This window comes from Cryptomeria japonica, chromosome 2 (assembly GCF_030272615.1).
Source record: "Cryptomeria japonica chromosome 2, Sugi_1.0, whole genome shotgun sequence".
NCBI classification, from domain to species: Eukaryota; Viridiplantae; Streptophyta; class Pinopsida; order Cupressales; family Cupressaceae; genus Cryptomeria; species Cryptomeria japonica.
In genome coordinates, this window is record NC_081406.1 from 634,321,955 (window position 1) to 634,341,025 (window position 19,071).

The window sequence follows — 19,071 nt, forward strand, 5'->3', positions numbered from 1 at the left end:
ATATGTCATTCTGTCTGCTTCTAATTTGGAATTATAGGATGATCCTACTTCTTAATGGTGGAACAAGCCACTCAAAAGGCTTGATGTTGGCACCTCGTGATCAAAATAAATCAGGATGGGAAGCAGTGAGCCTGCATGCATTATCACACAGAGTAATATGGAGGCAGGGAGCTAAAGGCAACTTATTTCCCATGATCCTTGATCTTATATTCTTGTTTAGAAGTTCTACTTTCTAATAGGAATGATAGTAGAAGGACAATTAAGGTAACTGGCATTTAGCTTTAAACAGTTAACTCAGCACCATCTAAAATCATGCCTAATCTTTGTATTAGTTTCTCTCCCAGTGTAAGTGATCTCTTTGTTGGTTGAAAATTTTGTACACTTGAGAAGATGTGCAAAGTTGTGGTTTCAGCCACAGTGTGTGAGTATAAAACTCTCCTAATTTAGGGAAGGCTCCCCCTCTATTACTACTACTAACACTAATCTAATTTGGGTGGGATAACATCTTATTCTCTTTCTTCAGATGAAATGATATTCTTTTTCTTATTTCAGAAAAGAAGTTACAGCAACAACAGTAAATACAAAAATGAAACTTTTTGTAGGATTTTTAAAACATAAAGGGAAGCAAAGTTTCCATGAAAGCACAAAGACTTCTGTCACTTCCCTCGGACAGGAAAATAGAAATGAAAGCACAAAGTCTTCAACACTCCTACTGTCTTATCAACCTTCTCAAAATGATAACAGGGTACAACACACAACAACTCAAAGTTTGTCTATATGATGCACTTCACCTTACATGCACAAGTCTTAAAAAATAAAAGCAGCACAAAGTCTACAAGTTAACTCCTTACTTGAGCTTTCTACACTAGCTTCAAACGTGATAAGTAGCTCAAAGTCTGCAAGATCAAGTCTGAAAACCAAACCTATGACTCTAAATACAATTAGCAGCCCAAAGTCTGCAAGATTGAATTTAAATTCCTTTTGAACAATAGAACAAAAATCACATTCAATTCTAGAAAATGTCGTCACATAACAACTTGAATTGGCACAAAGTCTCAACACAACTTGCCTCTTTTATTGAAAGCAATTTGATTTACATCTAAGCTCAAAGTCTTAGAGTGCACATACAAATTGGTAGAATTTTGTTGCATTGCCAAAAGATGATCATTACAAAGTGCACCTGTCTTATCATAGGTGAGAGGTTGAGAGAAAAATGTGGGAGAAGTCTCTAACTAAGTAAGATTTTTTCCACAACTAACTAACCAACTATGACCTTTTCAACATTGCAAGTCCTATTGCATTTCAACTTGCAATGTGGTTACATGTAATTGCAAGTTACAACTTTGCAAGTGATATGATCTCCTGCAATTACAATTTCTGACATTACATGTAATTTGTCAAAATGAAATTACAAATGCATAATTAATCTAAGTGTCCAAGACATGACTCTATTTACATCATCCTCTGTCTAAGAGGTTTTCATGCTGCTACAAGATGCTGGAACTTGCTTTTGGTAGTAACATTTCTTCAAGAGGGAAATTCTTCTCTTTGTTGTGTTCTTTCTCCATGCTTGATTCACTTCGTCATTGGATGACTTCTATTTATAGATTACTTCATGAGGATTATTGACCCTTGGGCTGTCCCATGAATTACTGTTGTATCTCTTCTTCTTTTGTTCATTGATGTAGAACCCATAACACCTTATTCAAGATGAAATTGTTATGAAACAATGCCAATGCCTTGATTTGTTGGTTTGATAGGTCATGTGTGCAAACAAGATTGACAAGGGAAGGGATAAATTGATGCAAAAATGGGCTCACAAGTGAATTTCGGGTTTTGAGGACTGCATTACATGTGTGGAAAAACAAGAGCATTGACTTGCAATTGTGGAGAACGAACATGCAGCTTCATATGTGTAATGGGAAAATACAAGTTTGCACTTGTAATTGGATCCTAGAGACTCATTTTCAAGTGTTTTTGAGTGCATTTTGGACCAATTTCGGGTTTTGGGAGGTGGAATGTGAGGGAAAAGTAGCGAGCTTGAAAAGGTGGAAATGACCAATGCAAATGTAGGGAAAAACTTTTACACTTGCACTTGTAATCGGGTCTTGGAGATTTGATAGCAAGCTAGCAAGTCTTGAATGTTTGGGATGTGCAAAATGGAGAAGAGATGCTGAAACTTTCACTTGCAATCGGGACTTGGAGACCCGAATGCAAGTAAGCGAGTTTGCATATAAATTTGCCGCAGGGACCTTAATGTTAATGTTTTGTAGCTTCAGTCAGATTATTCTAACTGATGAAATCAAATACTTAATTGGCTTGTCGGCCTTAAGCATTTGACATCTATCCTCCACAAGACATAATCGGATTATTTGCTTTATGTGCTTATTAAGATTACTTGCTTTAATTGTTAATCTATGAAACATGATTATGAACTAATCATATGTATGTATTTAATAATTTATATTTATATATTATTAAATACATACACATAATTAAATTGATTATATTAATTATACTTTAATCATGTGTAAATCGATATTGAGTATTGATCAGATTATATATTCAAAGTGGATCATAATTGATAAAGTGTATCAATGATAAAGCAAATCAAAATTGATAATAATTATTGATTAACCAATATATATCGCTATTGTGAATCGGCGTATTTAGTGACAGCCGAAACTATGAGACATGCTCATGTAGAGACATGTCTCTACGTGGACATGCTCCGTGTAGAGGCATGCCTCCTCTTTATATATATATAGAGGTGGTCGATTGGTACTTGTGGACATACAAAAAACATTAAGTGTTGATACAAGTATCTACAGCCACTTTCACTACAACGATATACATATTGGTAATTCGATAAGCATTATATCAATTACTTCGTTGTTCTAAACAGCACATACAAAGAGAACGATATTGATATAAATCGATCATTGTGAACAGCAGTTCATATTGAAAGTAAATCAATATTCTTAGAGATTGCTAATACAGTAAATAAGAATTGGAGATTATATTCTAAGATAAAAATTTCAAATACCCTATATTCAAATCTGATGAATCTTCAACACTTAAGATCCGATTACACATAAAAGAGGCTTAGCAAGATAGATAGACGCTTGCATTCATCACTCAAAAAGATAGGTGAGTTGGCTAAGACACTTTGCATTGGGGTTTTGTGGACCAATTACAAGTGGAAGGGTAGTACTTGCACACTTGCAATTGGGTTTCAAGGACCCAATTGCAAGTAAAATATACATTGCCAATGGTGAAGCATGAAGGGCTTGCAATCGGGTTCTAAAGATCCGACTGCAAGTGACCAAGTGTGTCTCTTTTCTTTTATAAAGCGAACTTGTAATTGGGTTTGAAAACCTCAATTACAAGTAAAGTTGATTTACTTGCAATGTTGGACATAAAACCCCCACTTGACTTTGACAAGAACGCTCAACTAAAGGGACCTTAGTTGCAGTCGGGTCTTGAAGACCCGATTGCAAGTGTTATAATACAACTTGTAATGATGCTCTAGAGATCCAACTTTGCAAGTAACTTGACAATTAAAATAATGAACTAACTTGTAATCGGGTCTTAGAGGCTTGATTACAAGTAAGTGCTTTTACTTGTAATGTCATCCAAAAGTTCCTACTACTTGCAGTGAGGTCAAAAAGTTCCTACTTGCAATGACTTAACTTGCAATGATAGCAAAAAGTTCCTACTTGCAGTGACTGACTTGAAACTCGAAATTGCACAGAAAGCTAGGAAAAGGAAGGCAAAAATCAATTGAAACTTGGACAACGATGGCAAATGCATCCCCTGATGATTTGATATTAACAAATATGAGTTTTGCACCTCGTAAAACGTGCCTTAGAGACAAAAACGACACATTTTGAGCAAAAATTTGTAGGAGTTGCCTAATTTTTTGAAAGTTCAAAAATGAGGACAACACTCTACATGACAGGGCATATCCTTCAAGAGTTGTCATTGATGCACCAATCAAACTGAATCACATGTGCAAATTACAAATATCATATTACTGGTTTTTTATTAATTTTGTAATTAGTTTTCAGAATTCTCAAATAATTATAGAATGAAATCTTACATGGCTGCAAATGCTAGCAAGGCATAAACTTACCAGCATATATGCCTCCTTTGCTATCCTGCTGGGTTGGCACCCATCTCTTTGTGATCTTATTTGCTTGAATCCATTTGACCTCTGATATCTAGAGGGAGAATGGTAAATGTATTTTAAACTATCATTCTTGCATCTTGGCTTATGTGGTTCCCCTCAATGGTTTCTTTTTATCTCAATTATAGTTTATCTTGGCATATTGAGATGAGTAAGGAATGATCTGGTTTCAAATTCTGTTGTTGCCGTCCTATGGAATGTTCTTTATGTTTTTTGTCTTAATTACTTTTCCAATCAACCTGAAGATGACTGAACATACCACTTTTGCACTGACAGTGTATTCTTGGAATGAAGATCTATTTTGAGTAAAATCAGACTGTAGAACAACATGTATTTAGCTTTAAACAATTCATTTAGCACCATTTAAAATCATTTCCAATCTTGGTAGTGATCACTCTCCCATTGTGAGTGATCCCCACATTATGTGGTCTAAACAAAGAAATGGGACTCGGACTCGGCTCGGACTCAGGACTCGGCGTCAGACTCGGCTCCAGACTCAGCTGGACTCGGGAAAGTGAAAAAATCAAGAAATTTAGAGATTTTTAAAGATTTAAAACTTGTTTCAGGCACCCTTTATTGAATACACCTTAAAGACACAATAACATCATCAAACTCGGCTCATTTGATTACATACACAAGTATACATCAATCACATAAGCATAAACGCAAATTGTAGTTGAAGGAAATAACAAACATAGATATATAAATATTGTCAAATGTATACAATATTACAAAACTCATGGAATAAAAAATCCATGTCCTCATATGATCATCATCAAATGTTTCATACAAATACCAAAGGTAAATACAACTACAAGCCTATGGCTCAGAGGAGCCTGCATGGTAGCACCCTCCGGCCCCGGCCCCCTGCGAAGGTGTCTAAGGTAGGTTCTAGATGATTCGAGTTTGACAGCCATAGCCGCTCCCCGTGACACCATGCCATGCTCACCAACATCAGGAACATCCGTGTCACTATCTGCCTCTATATCTACCTGGTCGATCCAATCAGTGTCAGACTCGGAGGTTAAATTTTCCCTACTTCTATTGACGCAGTTTTCCCCCATATTTTTCGATGGGGGTTTGGGGGTAGTGCCCCCAAGGTGGGGTCAAGGGGCAGCGCCCCTTGCGCGCTTCCTGTTGCGATACAGGGCGGGGTTGAGAGGCAATGCCCCGCAAGGCCAAAAAAACTTATTATTTAATAAAGGCGTCGGGTGTTATTTTTCTATTGGTTGACATGTTGTAACTCTAATTTTTTTCATTCTCAGGCGGAGGTTGTAGTGAACAAAGACAAGACCATTCATTTTAAAAAAACTTTTTAATTTTTTTTTTTTGTCATTATACTTAACCCAGGCAATAGCCGAGTTTGGGGCTCGAGACTCGTGGAGTTTGGCGAGTTTGAGCCAAACTCGCCAACTCGGCGAGTCCAAGTCCAAGTCCCAGAGACTCGGCGAGCATGACTCGGACTTGGATTCGCTGAGTTTAGGCGATTCATGGCGATTCCCGTTTCTTTGGGTCTAAGTGAATTGTTCCTTGGAGCATTGTCTGGGTTGGGTTTACTGCCCATTTGTTGTGTCTTGATTCATGGGGGATTCTGCTTTGGGTTGTGACAGTTATCTGTACTTACCTCTTCGTTCTTTTGAGAGAGTTAATTCATTGGGTTCTATTCAGTACCATCATTTTTGGCACTCTAAGGCTAGCTTGCTCCTTTCCATCATCATCTCCATTGATAGACTACCTCCTTTCGTTTATTCTTTGTACCCTCCTCGGTTCATTTGTTGAAGGAGACCATCACTGAAGCCAATAGAAGGGAGATCTACAAACAATGCATCCAGGTTACTTGGACCTCCCTTCCTATACCACTTATCCTGAAGCTTCCCTTTTATGTTGAGCATTTTTTATTGATAGAAGATGGTATATTATGTTGCCCTCACTATCTCTAGCATTATTAGTCACATGGCTTGAGGTTTCCCCATGCCCAACTGAGGGTGTGTTTCCACTAGCTACAAGTTGAAATGGATCATCATATTCTTCACCCAGATTTGATCTACTGCCTCCCTTATGGAGGTGGAGTCTAAGGAGCTTTTCATCTTTAGGTGCCCCATTTGCAATGAGATTCAAGGGAGATGTTACTAACTCGACACAAACTCAAGCAACAATATTACACATGGACATGGATAGACCTATGAAACAACATCTCTCACAACTTCTACCCCAGCACATTCTCCCACAACATCATAGTTCTGCTTCTTTTTGATAGTGTGGTTTTGCTCGTCTTTGAGGGCATAGATCTACTCCTCTTAGGCCACCCCCTAGCCACAAGGGCAAACATATATTACAAGCTTTTTCACTATTATGGGAGTTACTTTGGTCTTGGATGTTGGTGTGATCCTAGGGAGAGTATCTTGCACAACCTTTTCGACCTTCGACACTCCTCGATGAGCATTATTTGATCTTCTATTGGTGCCTTCATAGTGATTGACGATGACACCAACGACTTCACCATTTTGGCCCAGATATTGATACTCGATGAGACTCTCTCATCTCTCTAGCATTCCTTAACTTTTGCTCTTTGGGGTTCTTGTTTCCCCCATATTGGTTATTTGTACTAGTTTCTTGACCACTTGTGTTGGTTGTCCCTTTCTTTTTTGTATTCTTTAATTTTTGTTCTTCCCCTTCGTGGGACCTCTCTAGGTTTATCTTCCTAGAACTTTCTATTGTAAACAACTATACTTTTGGGTTCCATTGATCTATTCTTGGTCATTTGTGGACATTAATATAATTCATTCTTTCTTTCTGCTATATTTATTTGCTCTCCCTTCTATCCCTTTTCTATGCATGTTGTATAAACTCTTATCCGTTTGAAAGGGCATTTTACAAGATATATTTGCTTTCCCTTCTATCCTTTTTCTATGCATGTTGTATAAACTCTTATCCATTTGAAAGGGCATTTTACAAGTTATATTTGCTCCCAGACTTTTTCCCTACATTCTTACGCTATATAGGTACCCTGTATATTGTTGACTCCTTATCAGTTATTCACTTTTTTGTCATTATTCCCAAATTTGCAGTCCTATCTTCATCCTTATTCTTTCTTTAAACACATCTTAGTTTGATGATTCTAAAGGACTTAATGATATTAATTGTTTCCTCCAGGCTTACTTTTAACTTCTAATTTTGAATTTTTTTCTCCTTTATAGCAAAAAATTCTAGTTTTGAGTCCCCTCCATTTCCAATTCTCTAGTCCATTTAATTTTGCAATACTAATGCTTTAGAGAAGGCTTTGACTTCAGCCTTGTTATTAAAGGGTTTTGCTAACACTAAGGCTTTAGAGATGGGCTTTAAATTCAGTCTTGTTATTAAGGGTTTTGCTAACTTTTTTAGAAAAGACTTTGTTACCTTGATTATCAACTATCTCTACATACCCTGCTTGCAACTATCTCTTCAAGGCTCCATCTTGACACTCCATTAAAGTTAATTTTGAAGCACCCTCGATCAAGGGTTTCTCAAGCAAGTTGGCTTTCAGTCTATTTGGCATTCTTCTTTCTTTGTGACGGCTTGATTACTTTTCCTTGTGCTTGAGCTCATCTATCCTAGGTCTTGTCCACTCATCTTCTCTTCTTTTGGAATAATAGATAAAATTTAAAAGACATAGGATAACCTATTGTTGCTATTATGATCTAAAAAATTATAATATCATAGGTTTGCTTTCCATACATTTTCTTGGAATTTTTACCAATTTGGAATTGATTTTTGAAAAACAACAACTATGTTACGAGTTCTCCAGCTGCAGTGATCTAACACACGATTCCCATGTTATCATTTAAATGTACTAGTTCTGAGATCTTCTTTAATCATGATTGGAATTTTAAATAATGGCCTCCTTATACATGTAAGATGTTTATATAGGATCCCAAGTTTTGGGAGCATATGTTCACCAACTGTTATTTGTAATTACAATTCAAAATAAGGTCACAATTTCTTAGGATGACACAATTTGTTTTTGTAATGTTCCCTTTCTAGGCAACAGGAGATGAGCAGAGGGTTGACCTATCATTTGAGTTTCCGTAGGTCAAAGGTATGGTTAGGGGACTTGTTTTGAGGGTCAGAGAGATTTTCAGGGGCTCTGTGAGCTATTTTGAGTTTTCTGATGGCAATTCCTACATTTTAGGGAGGTCTGCTATTTTTTAGGGAGAACTAGTAGTTGACTGGATGACCAGCCAGGGGACCATGGAGCAGAGTATGATCTTCTTGAGCAGCTTCTAGAGTTTGGAGTGAGGTTCCTATTTTTAGGGGAGTTCCTATTTTTTAGGTGGAATTGCCAGTTAACCTATAGGACTCGGGCAGCATCAAAGATCACAGTGTTTCAGATGGAATTCAGTTTTGAGACTAGATTTGGATTATTTTAATATTTCCTATGTTTGGAATTAAATAAATTGGTAATAAAGTGATATCATAAGTCATTTTATAATAAAATTAGTTATAATAATTTGTTGCCTTTTTCCTAGGTGTATGAGCATAAATGTTGTAATAAAAAGGGGAAAACATTATAATAATAAAATATAATGCTTAAGGGGTCGATTTTTGAAGGAACACTTGTATTTTATTAAAAATAATAAGTTGAGAATATGGAAACCCTAAAAGTGACGCCTAGGGTTTGGAGCCTTTTAAAAAAGGCATTTTGAGGTCGTTTTGGATCATTCTCGTTTATTTTTGTTCATTGCAAAATTGAGGCAGAGCTCTGGCCACAGAGATTGCAGCAGTATTTCTCTTCAAGAATGAAAACTCTTGAAGAATTTTCAGGTTGGACGATACCCCAGCCTGCTTGTGGAAGAAGTTACAGTGATTTATCAGCTTTTTGAGTAGATTGGTGGTTGAACTTGTTTTGATAATTCATATTGGTAAGTGAGGAGGCAGAAATCTTATTCAGAAGATACAGATCAGATTTGCTGCAATTGAATTGGGGTTTCTTAGACCCTTCATGGCAGTCGTACCTTCCTAGAGGTCCACGTGACACCTGCAGCAGCAATCTTCAGTATTTAGGGTTGGAAAATGGTTGGAATCTCATTGTTAGCAGCAGTAAATAATTAAATTAAGGTTTCTTCAGTCTCTACAAGGCATACATGAGTGGAATCAGCAAAACACTGAGGAAATTTGCTCAATTTGGTCACCTTGCCTGGCGACTTGGAGGAATTAGCTTCAGATCTACCTGTTATTGCAATAAAAGTTTTTGATAATTGTAGTTATAGAAAATAAATAGCATTGGAGCCATTGTCTTCACTTGGAAGCTCCTGTATTGCTCAATTCATCAGTTCTAGCAATAAATAAGTCCTTCCTAGATCAGCACAGGACTCCTGGTATGCCACTTCTGATTCTGGATGTTACAAATTATTCAAATTTTGGTTTTAGTGTTTGCTGAAATAAAATCAGAAGTCTGCAATTTATCATCAGTCCATTGTTAGTTTATGCTTTGCATTCAAATTCCATATTGTATTGGTAAACAACAAAAAAATTACAAACAGCAAAAACCAAAAAAAATCAATCACCTGTTTGCATATGTTGGTCAAAGACTATCATTCAAACTTAAACTCAGAATTCAGGGCAGAAATAGAGTTGGGGTTCTTACATTTTTGCTTGTCGCAGCATGGTTGCAATTTTTTTCAATATGGTTGAAGTTTGTGCTAGGTGAAGTTCATCCCTCAACATTGTTGTGGTAATCTCTTCTTGGATTTCAATTGTTTCTATTATTTTATTATTTTCCATTCATATATCCTCATTTTGGCATGTTGATTCAACTGTTGCTTCTTATTCAACTTATTTTCCTGATCTCATAGGGCGTATGTATGTTGCTACTCAATACCTATAGATGTTTATTGAATTATGGAAGCAGCTTCTCTCAAGTAGAGTTATCCAACTTTTAGGAATAGAATCTCATTGTGGCTCATCACATTCACTATAACCAAATTGAACTTCTTGTTCATTGGATTACATGTTTCAAGTCTTGTGTAGTTCACCATCTGCTTCAAACAGGAATTCTTGGTTCGTATCTATGTTATCATGTACTGCTGGTAAAGCCTGGGTATTGGTACTGATACAGGTATGGGTATGGGTATGGGTATGGTTCGGGTACGGCCCTGGGTATGGCTTGGGTACTCCTTGGGTGCCCGGGTTCACTAGGGGTCCTTCACAGAAGGACCCACAACGAACCTAGGCACCCCGAAAGTACCCAAGGGTTTAACCCAAGCAAATATACCAAAATAAGTGTATGCAAAATATGGAGTACCCAAGACTATATATGATGCTTCTGGTGAAGAACAATATGAATATTACATGTCAATTGTAATTTGAACTTTCATTGTGTAATGACATTTTGAGACTTGATTATTTTCATTTTTGCAAATTATGAATATGAGGTATTTAAAAATTCCATTTTTTTTGGCAATTATGAGTATCACTATTCTTATAATTTATATTTTTGAACATAATATATATATACCGTACCCGTACCCAAGCAAAAAAAGTTACTATACCACCGTATCAGGGTCCTATTCTTGTACCTGCATCCGTACCCAAATCAGCAACTTAGGTTTGTATGACTACTTGAGGTAGAATTGGCACCCCTGTGTAGTATGGTACCATTCAAAGTACCATCAGCAACATTGTTGTGCTTTTAATGGATTTGGTTTTCTGCAGAATCTCTAATCAACACATTCTTGAAGTCAGATTCTATTTCAACAGTTTAGTGCTCTCTTAATCATGTTATTCCTATGTTACCCGGGGACGCGTCCCCGGTAGTTTTTTTAGGCGTCCTCGTCCCGGAGACGTCTCAAGGACAGGGGACTCCTAGGGGACATCCCCATAAATTCTGCATATTGACAATGAATTCTATAAGCAATTTGACTTTGACTCTCAATTTAACACAAATTTAGCATAAGAACTCTGCTAGTTCTGATATGTTAAGGTTCTATAATGTATATGTGCATGCTTTATCCATGTTTTCATTTGAATATTTTAAATTTCCCTATATATTTTAATTTTCCCTATTTTTATATAGCCACCCCCTTTGCCATCCCCTAGCCGTGCCCAAAATTGGCAAAAAAATCACCGTCCCGGAAACGCGTACCCTCGTCCCCTGGTGTCCCCGTCCCAGAAACTTGGGGTAACATAGTGTTATTCTAATCAAACTGATTTTGATTCTTCTACAAAATTATAAAAAACAAAAGCTCATGGAAATACTGAGGAATATAAAAAATGCTGCTAGAAGTAGATCAAGGGTTTAAGGTGGAGAATTGTCATCAATTAATATTCAGATACATTCCAGCCTAATTCTCTTATAATCAGAACACAAGGATAGACAACAAATAATGTGACTTATTTGAATACAAGTTTCAACTACATTTTACAGCAACAAACAATTTGCTTGTGAATTATTTGAATTGGCTTTAAAATGTATAACAGCAGCATAAGTTTATAAATGTTTACAAAATTACATATAATGATATGTCCAAATGTGAAAAACAACAATGAACAACTAAAGAGAAGACTACATCTTCCACTTCCCAGCTCTAGTGAAAACCAAGGGAGAGATAGAACTAGAGGGTCTTGTTGTAGGAGTCTGATGTGGCTTCTCCAGCTCGCCAAAATTAGGCTGAGGGTAGCACCACTTGCTGGGGTCTGAGGGTGAGAGAGAGAGGGGTAGAGAGATAGGTCTAGATCTCGGGGGAGAGAGGAGAGAGTGAGATAGAGAGTGGTAGAGAGAGGAGAGAGTGAGATAGAGAATGGTAGAGAGAGGGGATAGAGGAAGAGTGATAGGGAGATAGATAGGTCTAAAATTCAGGGCAGGTAAAGTGAGTGAGATAGAGAGAGCGAGAGAATGCTAATAGGAGCCTATTGATTACTAGAATTTGATTGTCTGAAAATTTAAAAGATCTTCTAAAATCTAGAATTTGTATTATAACTCCTAGAGATCTGAAACCACTCTCAAACATCCTGCCATATATACATGAAATATAACTTAAAGTATAAGAAAAGAAAAAGACATATTGAAATGTAAAGATGTCTTTTTCCTTTTTTATACTTTTAAGTTTTATTTCATGTATATATTTTGATGAAGAGAATGAGACTGTCTTGAAAAAAAAAATTTAGATAATTTTTTGACATGTTCTTATCTCCTTTGCTGGGCATGTTTCTGTGCGTCACGAGTCCCAACTTAGGACTCGCGCGAGTCCTTGGCATAGACTCACGAGTCTTGTGTTAGGACTGGTCTGGACTCGGCTCCCGAATCCCTGGCGAGTTGACTTGGCCCACCAATAGACTCGTGAGTCTTGGAGAGTCGCATGAGTCTTCCAACTATGCCTAAAACTAGGTAGCTTAAAACACAAAAATTTCAATCAAAACAATAATATCTGACTATGTTAATCTACAAACACCTATTGCTGTAAATGTGAACTGCAAATACACAGTATTTTACTCTCAAACCTGCAACTGTCTTCTCATAAAAAAATTAAATCTGAAAAGAAATACAGTGCATTGAAATGAAATTTTAGAAATAGATTATATTTGTCATGATTAAAATCAGACTATGTGCCTAAATAACAAGTGCACTATGAATCTAACTAAGAGGAACTATTTGAAGTGCCGAGTAAATCTCCAAGCTAAGCTTGTAACTCATTGGAGTGATACAGAATTTGGCTGAACAATCAACTAGTCTTACTAAACAATCAACCTGGTCTAACCACTAATAACTCCTAATCAAAGTAGTTGAGACTAAGTTATGTCCACAAATCACTTAAGTCTCAAGTAAGTAACATGGCCCTTATCTCAAGACTATTCCCTACATGGATGGGTCTTGTTCTCAATTTAACTATGACCTCTCTATGCTGTTCTCTCAGCTGCCTAGAAACCAAGGTAAATTCTATAATCACTGCCGTGTCATGCCATGCAAATACAGATACTTCTCTTCACCACTCCTTAAATCACCTGCCCATAGATCGAAGTTGCTGTTAGGTATGCTTTTGTGTTGAGGGAGAGCTACTGTACTGCTGAAGGAAGAACACCTTCAGAGCAATGGGTAGAACTCTTAACAGCTCTCTCTCTCCATTGCTTGATGCTAGAACCTAGTATCTAATTTTCTCAATATTGTGTCTACTGTAATTCAAATATCCCTTCATGATGTTTCTACTTATATGCAATTACCTATATGAAGCCATATACTAATTTGCTTTGAGGGATGATCTTATTGCTTTCCAGGAATAGAAAAAGCATCCTTAAGTTTTCTTTCTCAAAAAGCAGAATTTCCAAGTGTGTTTGCCAGGCCATCATTATAAAAATTGAGTGATTTACGTAATAATTCAGATGAAGTAAAAATAACATAACCTAAGGCTCTTGCTTCTTGGAATGATACAAAAGTGAAGGATAACTGAGGATATCAAAATAGGTTGTGTCTCTATAGATGATTTGTAGGTAAATTGTTGTTGGCTTGCCAGTTTTGTTGTCTTATCTTGTAAGGAATCAAGGTAACAGTATCTTGTTTATTTTCTTGCACTCTTATTTGTTTTCATGATACTTGGATCATGCATGATAGCATTATATTTTTATTATAGTCAGAAAAATCCGTAAACATCTTGAGAAGTTAGTTTTCAAGGGCATTTCATTTTATTTCTTTGAAAATTTCTTTAATGCTTTGGGCAGCAGTGAAGTAAAAAAAATATCATTTAAATGTTCAAGTTGTAATAATTAAGTATTCCCATATTGTAGGACACCATGACCTCTCTATTATGTTTCGCTAAATTTTATTGAAGTCTGAAATATATACCATTTCATGACCGTGTGTTTTCATGTTCTAATTCTGTATAAATTTGTGCACCAGTGGACTTGATCTATATTCATTGCAATTTGAACTAAATGGCCTTAAGTTTGTTGAGACAAAAAGATTTAATGTCAGCTGGTATGTGTACACACATGAGAGTCGGTTAGTACTTCTTGCTTCGGGAATGCAGTGCAAGACATTGACTGGGTTTCAGGTACATAGTGTTGCACTATTTGGTTCTATGTTTTTTTTCAAATTTTAATAACAATGAGGACATGCTAGTTATCTTGTACTATAAAACATGATAAATGAGGACATGTGCTTGGAAATGTCCAATCATATCTTGTGGCTGGAAATGTTAGGTGATTAATATGTTCATGAATCATTGTTGGCCTTAAATTTTTAATTCATCACCATCTGTTGGATTGAGAAAGTTGATTGTTTAGCGGGGCTTTTAGTCTAATGCATCTTTTCTTTTGTGGCATCTTTCATTATGCCTTAGTTTTTGCTTGTGGGGGAGCAGGTTGTGTCGTTGGTGGTGGGAACCTTCTATTATCTCTTTTAGGGGGATAATAGATACAAGTTTTGGTGAGTGAATGCTTCCTTTGGGCTCTCTCAAGAGTGTTTAAGGAACTTTTTAAAGTTGTAAAATATTTCTTATCAGGCCCATTGAAGTTACCAATGTTGGGAATTTGTTGGCAATGTATGCCATAGAGTGTTTATTCTCCCTCACATCATATTAGGGCTAGGTGTAACATAGAGGACTATGCCTCACATTTATACATACAATGACACATTGCATTATTTATTCTTTTTTAATTATATTTTGAAAACATTTGGTTTAGAGTGATGTAATAGCAACCACCATATCTTTGCGTTCTTGTGCATTGATCTATTGAGTTTTGGATTTTGTTTTTGGAGATAGGCAATGTAATAGCATCCCAACTTTGTGCGTGAGCTTCAAAAACGAGCATGATCTTTGACCTATGCCCCAAAATTGAAGACAAACACCATATATATATTAGATAATATGACACTCACTCTCTCACCCATACATCCAAATTTAATAGTCTACATTGGGTGCTTTATAACTATAGTTTGCAACTTTGTATAATTGTTTGTATGGACTCTTAAAACAAATAATGACAAAAAAAATTACTTTTTGACTTAGTTTGATTTAGTCAAGTTTGTAACATAATCATTTTTAAGAGTCAAGCCTAAGCTTCTCCATTTCTGGCCTAAGCTAAGTTCAGGTTGCAAGTCAAACATGACTTTGACTAAGTCTTGTGATACTAATCTTGATGGATCAAACCTTATGAGGGAATTCTATGCTAGCGAAATGGAAGAATAAGGTAGTGGAAAGTATTGTTAATTTAGAACCTTTTTTTCCTTGAAGCTAACCTTTAAAGTTTCATATTCTTATGGTTTCAATGTGCTTTGAATAAACTCTTAACGTTCAAATCTTTTATATTTTTAAGTACATGTCACCCAATGACTGATTAATGAATTCATATTACATCCTTTGAGTGAAATATTAAATTTTTGTATGGTCTAACTCAAAGAAACTTTAATCTTTTGGGGAATTAATCAACAAAACAAAAGTATAAGATTTTTTGAAAAAATTGAATTTACAAAAAAACGTAAAAAATTGCAAAAAAACAATCAAAAACTATTTTTTTTAATATTTAAGGGCATTTCCATAGCATAGAGATATTGTAGGCAAATAAAATAGACACTTCAACACATGAATTGTAGAAAATAGTTTTTCGTTGTTTATATTCATATTGCTAATTACATTGCACAAAAACATACCACAACATAAATAATATCTAGATGGTGATAGATGTCAAAATGTCGATTACAATATCTCAGTGTAGGGAAACTTTCAATGACATTATAATGTTTCTTTGTATTATAAATATATTACTGGTTTTAAATAATCTATATTAAACAAATCAATTGTATATTAAAAATTATTATATAATTACAGTTAATTATAAAAAATTACTAAATTATAGTATATTAATATATCATAAATAATTAAATAGTTATAATAAAGCTATAAAAAACATTCGCTCAAAAAAACTTATTTAAAAAAATAGTAGTCTTAAATTTCTTATTATGATTTATTCTAATTGAATAAATTTTTTCTATTTGTAAATACATTTGTTCTAAATCAAATTATTAAAACAATATATTAATGTAAATACATTAGCAAAACAAATATAAATTTTGGCTTCAAATTTATTAAATTGTGTCACAACAGAGACTTGAAGAAATCCTCATGCCAAACCTCGTGCGATTGTGCAAGCTCGTTCCTGCGACCTAAGTCACCGCGTTCAAATTCGAATTCGAGTTCGGAAACCATAAAATTCAGATGAAGTTCGGCGAGGGCAAAAAATTCGGAAAAAAATTCAACATTAAATTCGCCTATATAAATTTAAAATTTTTAAATATATAAAAAATAAATTCAATAACTTATAATTTTAAATAGATTCGAAATAGTATTATAAAATAAAATAAATTTGAAATGAAATCATCAAATTTATTATTTATTAAAATTACATAATATTATATTAAATTTAAAATTAATATAAATATTTAACAATGTTAATTAAATTATTAAAAATAAATCTATATTATAAATTTATAATACATTATAATAAATTTAAAAAACTCCTCTTCATATTTCGTAATTTATAAAACATTATCTTTATATATTACTAAATTAAAAATACATTATTTAATTATTATAATTTAAATACATTCTTTATAGTTTATACATTAAATGGTCGAAGTGGTGGAGTAGGGGGCTCTCCACGACTATTGTATATCGAGCCTTTAATCATTATTGCTATACATTATCATTATATTTAATATGTATAGTAATTCCAATAAACTCCTCTTCGAAAGTCTTTCCGCAGTGGATCGATGGCGTGAGAGCAATTTTAATCAAATCGATGGTTCCAGCGTAGCTGAAGGAGAATACGCTTATTCATTCCGCCCGAGATTCATGCCTATTCCTCTTGAATGTGAATGTGTATCAGACGGCAAAATTTATTTCAGTTTTAAAAGCCCTAGTTTTGCTCTGTACGAATTGTGGGCCGAATTTGAACAAATTTTTAATGTTTTATTGAAATTCGCCAAATTTTGAATGCAGTGACTTAGCCTGCGACTATGGTGCCTGGTCTATGGCGGGAGAATGAGTTTTAAGACGTTTTACTGCCGTTTTTAGGGTTTTTTTATAGCAATTACGCAGCAAATTAAAATAACGATTTTTAAGCTGGTTTTAATCACGATTTTTAACGCGATTATTAGCGATTTAATCCGCAAAAAATCGTTGACTTCCCCGAATATTGGGGAATCAGTCAGCGCCCCTTGCGATTTTTTCTGAATCGCAATTTTTTCCAGAGTAATTTTTCTTTGGTCTAACTATCTTAACATATATGTTGTATTTAAATATTTTAGATTTTCACAGTCAAACATAATATCATGTATTTGGATACCACTGAGTATAGTTTTCAATTCTGACATTTCAAGCCTCCTTGGAGATCCCTCCACAAGTAATTTACAAGATCACTATTATAGTCTATTGAATTTCCTTCATTGTTTCTTAATTGCAACATGTTAGCGATTACTATTTAGAATTACTATTTACGAAAATACTGAGAGGGGTGGGTGAATCAGTGTATCATCAAATTTGCCCTTTTCTAATTTTGCATACAATCCAATAAACTTAAAAAGCATTAACATTAATTTTGACCTAAGCAAATGAAGAAGGTGAACACACAAAACTCATAATACTAGATTTACGTGGAAAACTCTAGATGGGAAAAACCATGACGAGCAAGCTGCTTGGCTCTACTACCCAAATCCAGCCTCAAATATGAATCAAACGTTTACTCTCTGTTTGAAGGCACCAACCTTCAGGAGACGCCAATCCTCTTTACTAAATGAATCTTTTTAGGGCAACGATCCAATGAGAACACCAATTCCCTTATAACAACAAATAGGGCACCAACCTATATGCATCGGAAGGCTACAACTGTTGGCGGCAATATTGTACATGAAAATAAAACTAGTTAATTAAGTTGTAATTGTCTTGGTTAGTTGGCAATCGAGGGGTGGCAGTTGCGGTGCGACGGTTGGCGCTCGCACCCCCTCGGTATCTTTATATACTCCGAATGTAACTTGTGACGGGAGACAATTATGAATGGAATAACATCTCTTATATTTTATCTGATATCTATGGCATTATTATTCTGCATTACGTGTTTTATCTGTGTACTTTAAGTTATTCACCCTAGAGGGTAAACATTTGGCGCCGTTGCCTAGACATACTCGGCAACGGAAGAAACGGATGGCGCACGGACACGATGGGCCTACCCGTTGGTGAGATAAACCCAGAGGCCAACGACGTGCAAACAGAGCTCTACAACGGAGAAGACACTGGGACGAGGGAATTTTCAATTCTGCTCCAGGTAGCCATCGAGACCTACGTCTGACGAGAGGCCACAGAGGCGGATATCCCACCAAGTGCCGTGTGGACAGCGTTGGAGGTTAGCCCGGCAGTAAATCGGTTGATGAACCATCTTCCCCGGCTGCTTGCACAGGCATCGTTGGCACAACAAGCTCGCCTGGAGGAGAATGCCCAGGAAGAGCAAACAACAACCTTAACACAATCAAACATACCTCTGTCTGAAAAAATAAAAGTTATTTGAATGAACCTTTGTAATTCTGCTTTGTCATTACAGACTTCTCTTCAGATATTTAGCTATGCTTTGGTTCAATCTTCTACAACAGTAACTGCTTTCACCTCTGCATTATATTGTGGAGCATGATCTCTGAGCAACAATAACTCTACCTGTCACTAATAGACTCTCTGCATGTAACGACTCATTCTGCACACCTTTTACTGCAGCATTGAATGATATAGCATGATTCGCACTTATTGGCAACCTTCTGTACCACATCGCACTCACTGTTCTTTCTCTGCCTCATACACACCATGGTTAGATAACGAATTGATCTACTTATATACATGTCTCTGTACCATCTAAATGTTGGCTAGGGTTTT

At 35.6% G+C, this 19,071-nt stretch overlaps 1 protein-coding gene across 13 annotated transcripts in view; it reads left to right on the top strand.

The window, feature by feature from the left end:
- LOC131046892 (uncharacterized) overlaps positions 1-19,071 on the top strand; it is an 88,247-nt gene that overhangs the window by 39,764 nt on the left and 29,412 nt on the right. For all 13 annotated transcript variants that reach the window (XM_057980712.2, XM_057980719.2, XM_057980717.2 and 10 more), the window contains one exon: positions 14,055-14,208. In XM_057980712.2, the coding sequence (XP_057836695.2) occupies positions 14,055-14,208 (154 nt within the window). The remainder of the gene's footprint in view (positions 1-14,054; positions 14,209-19,071) is intronic.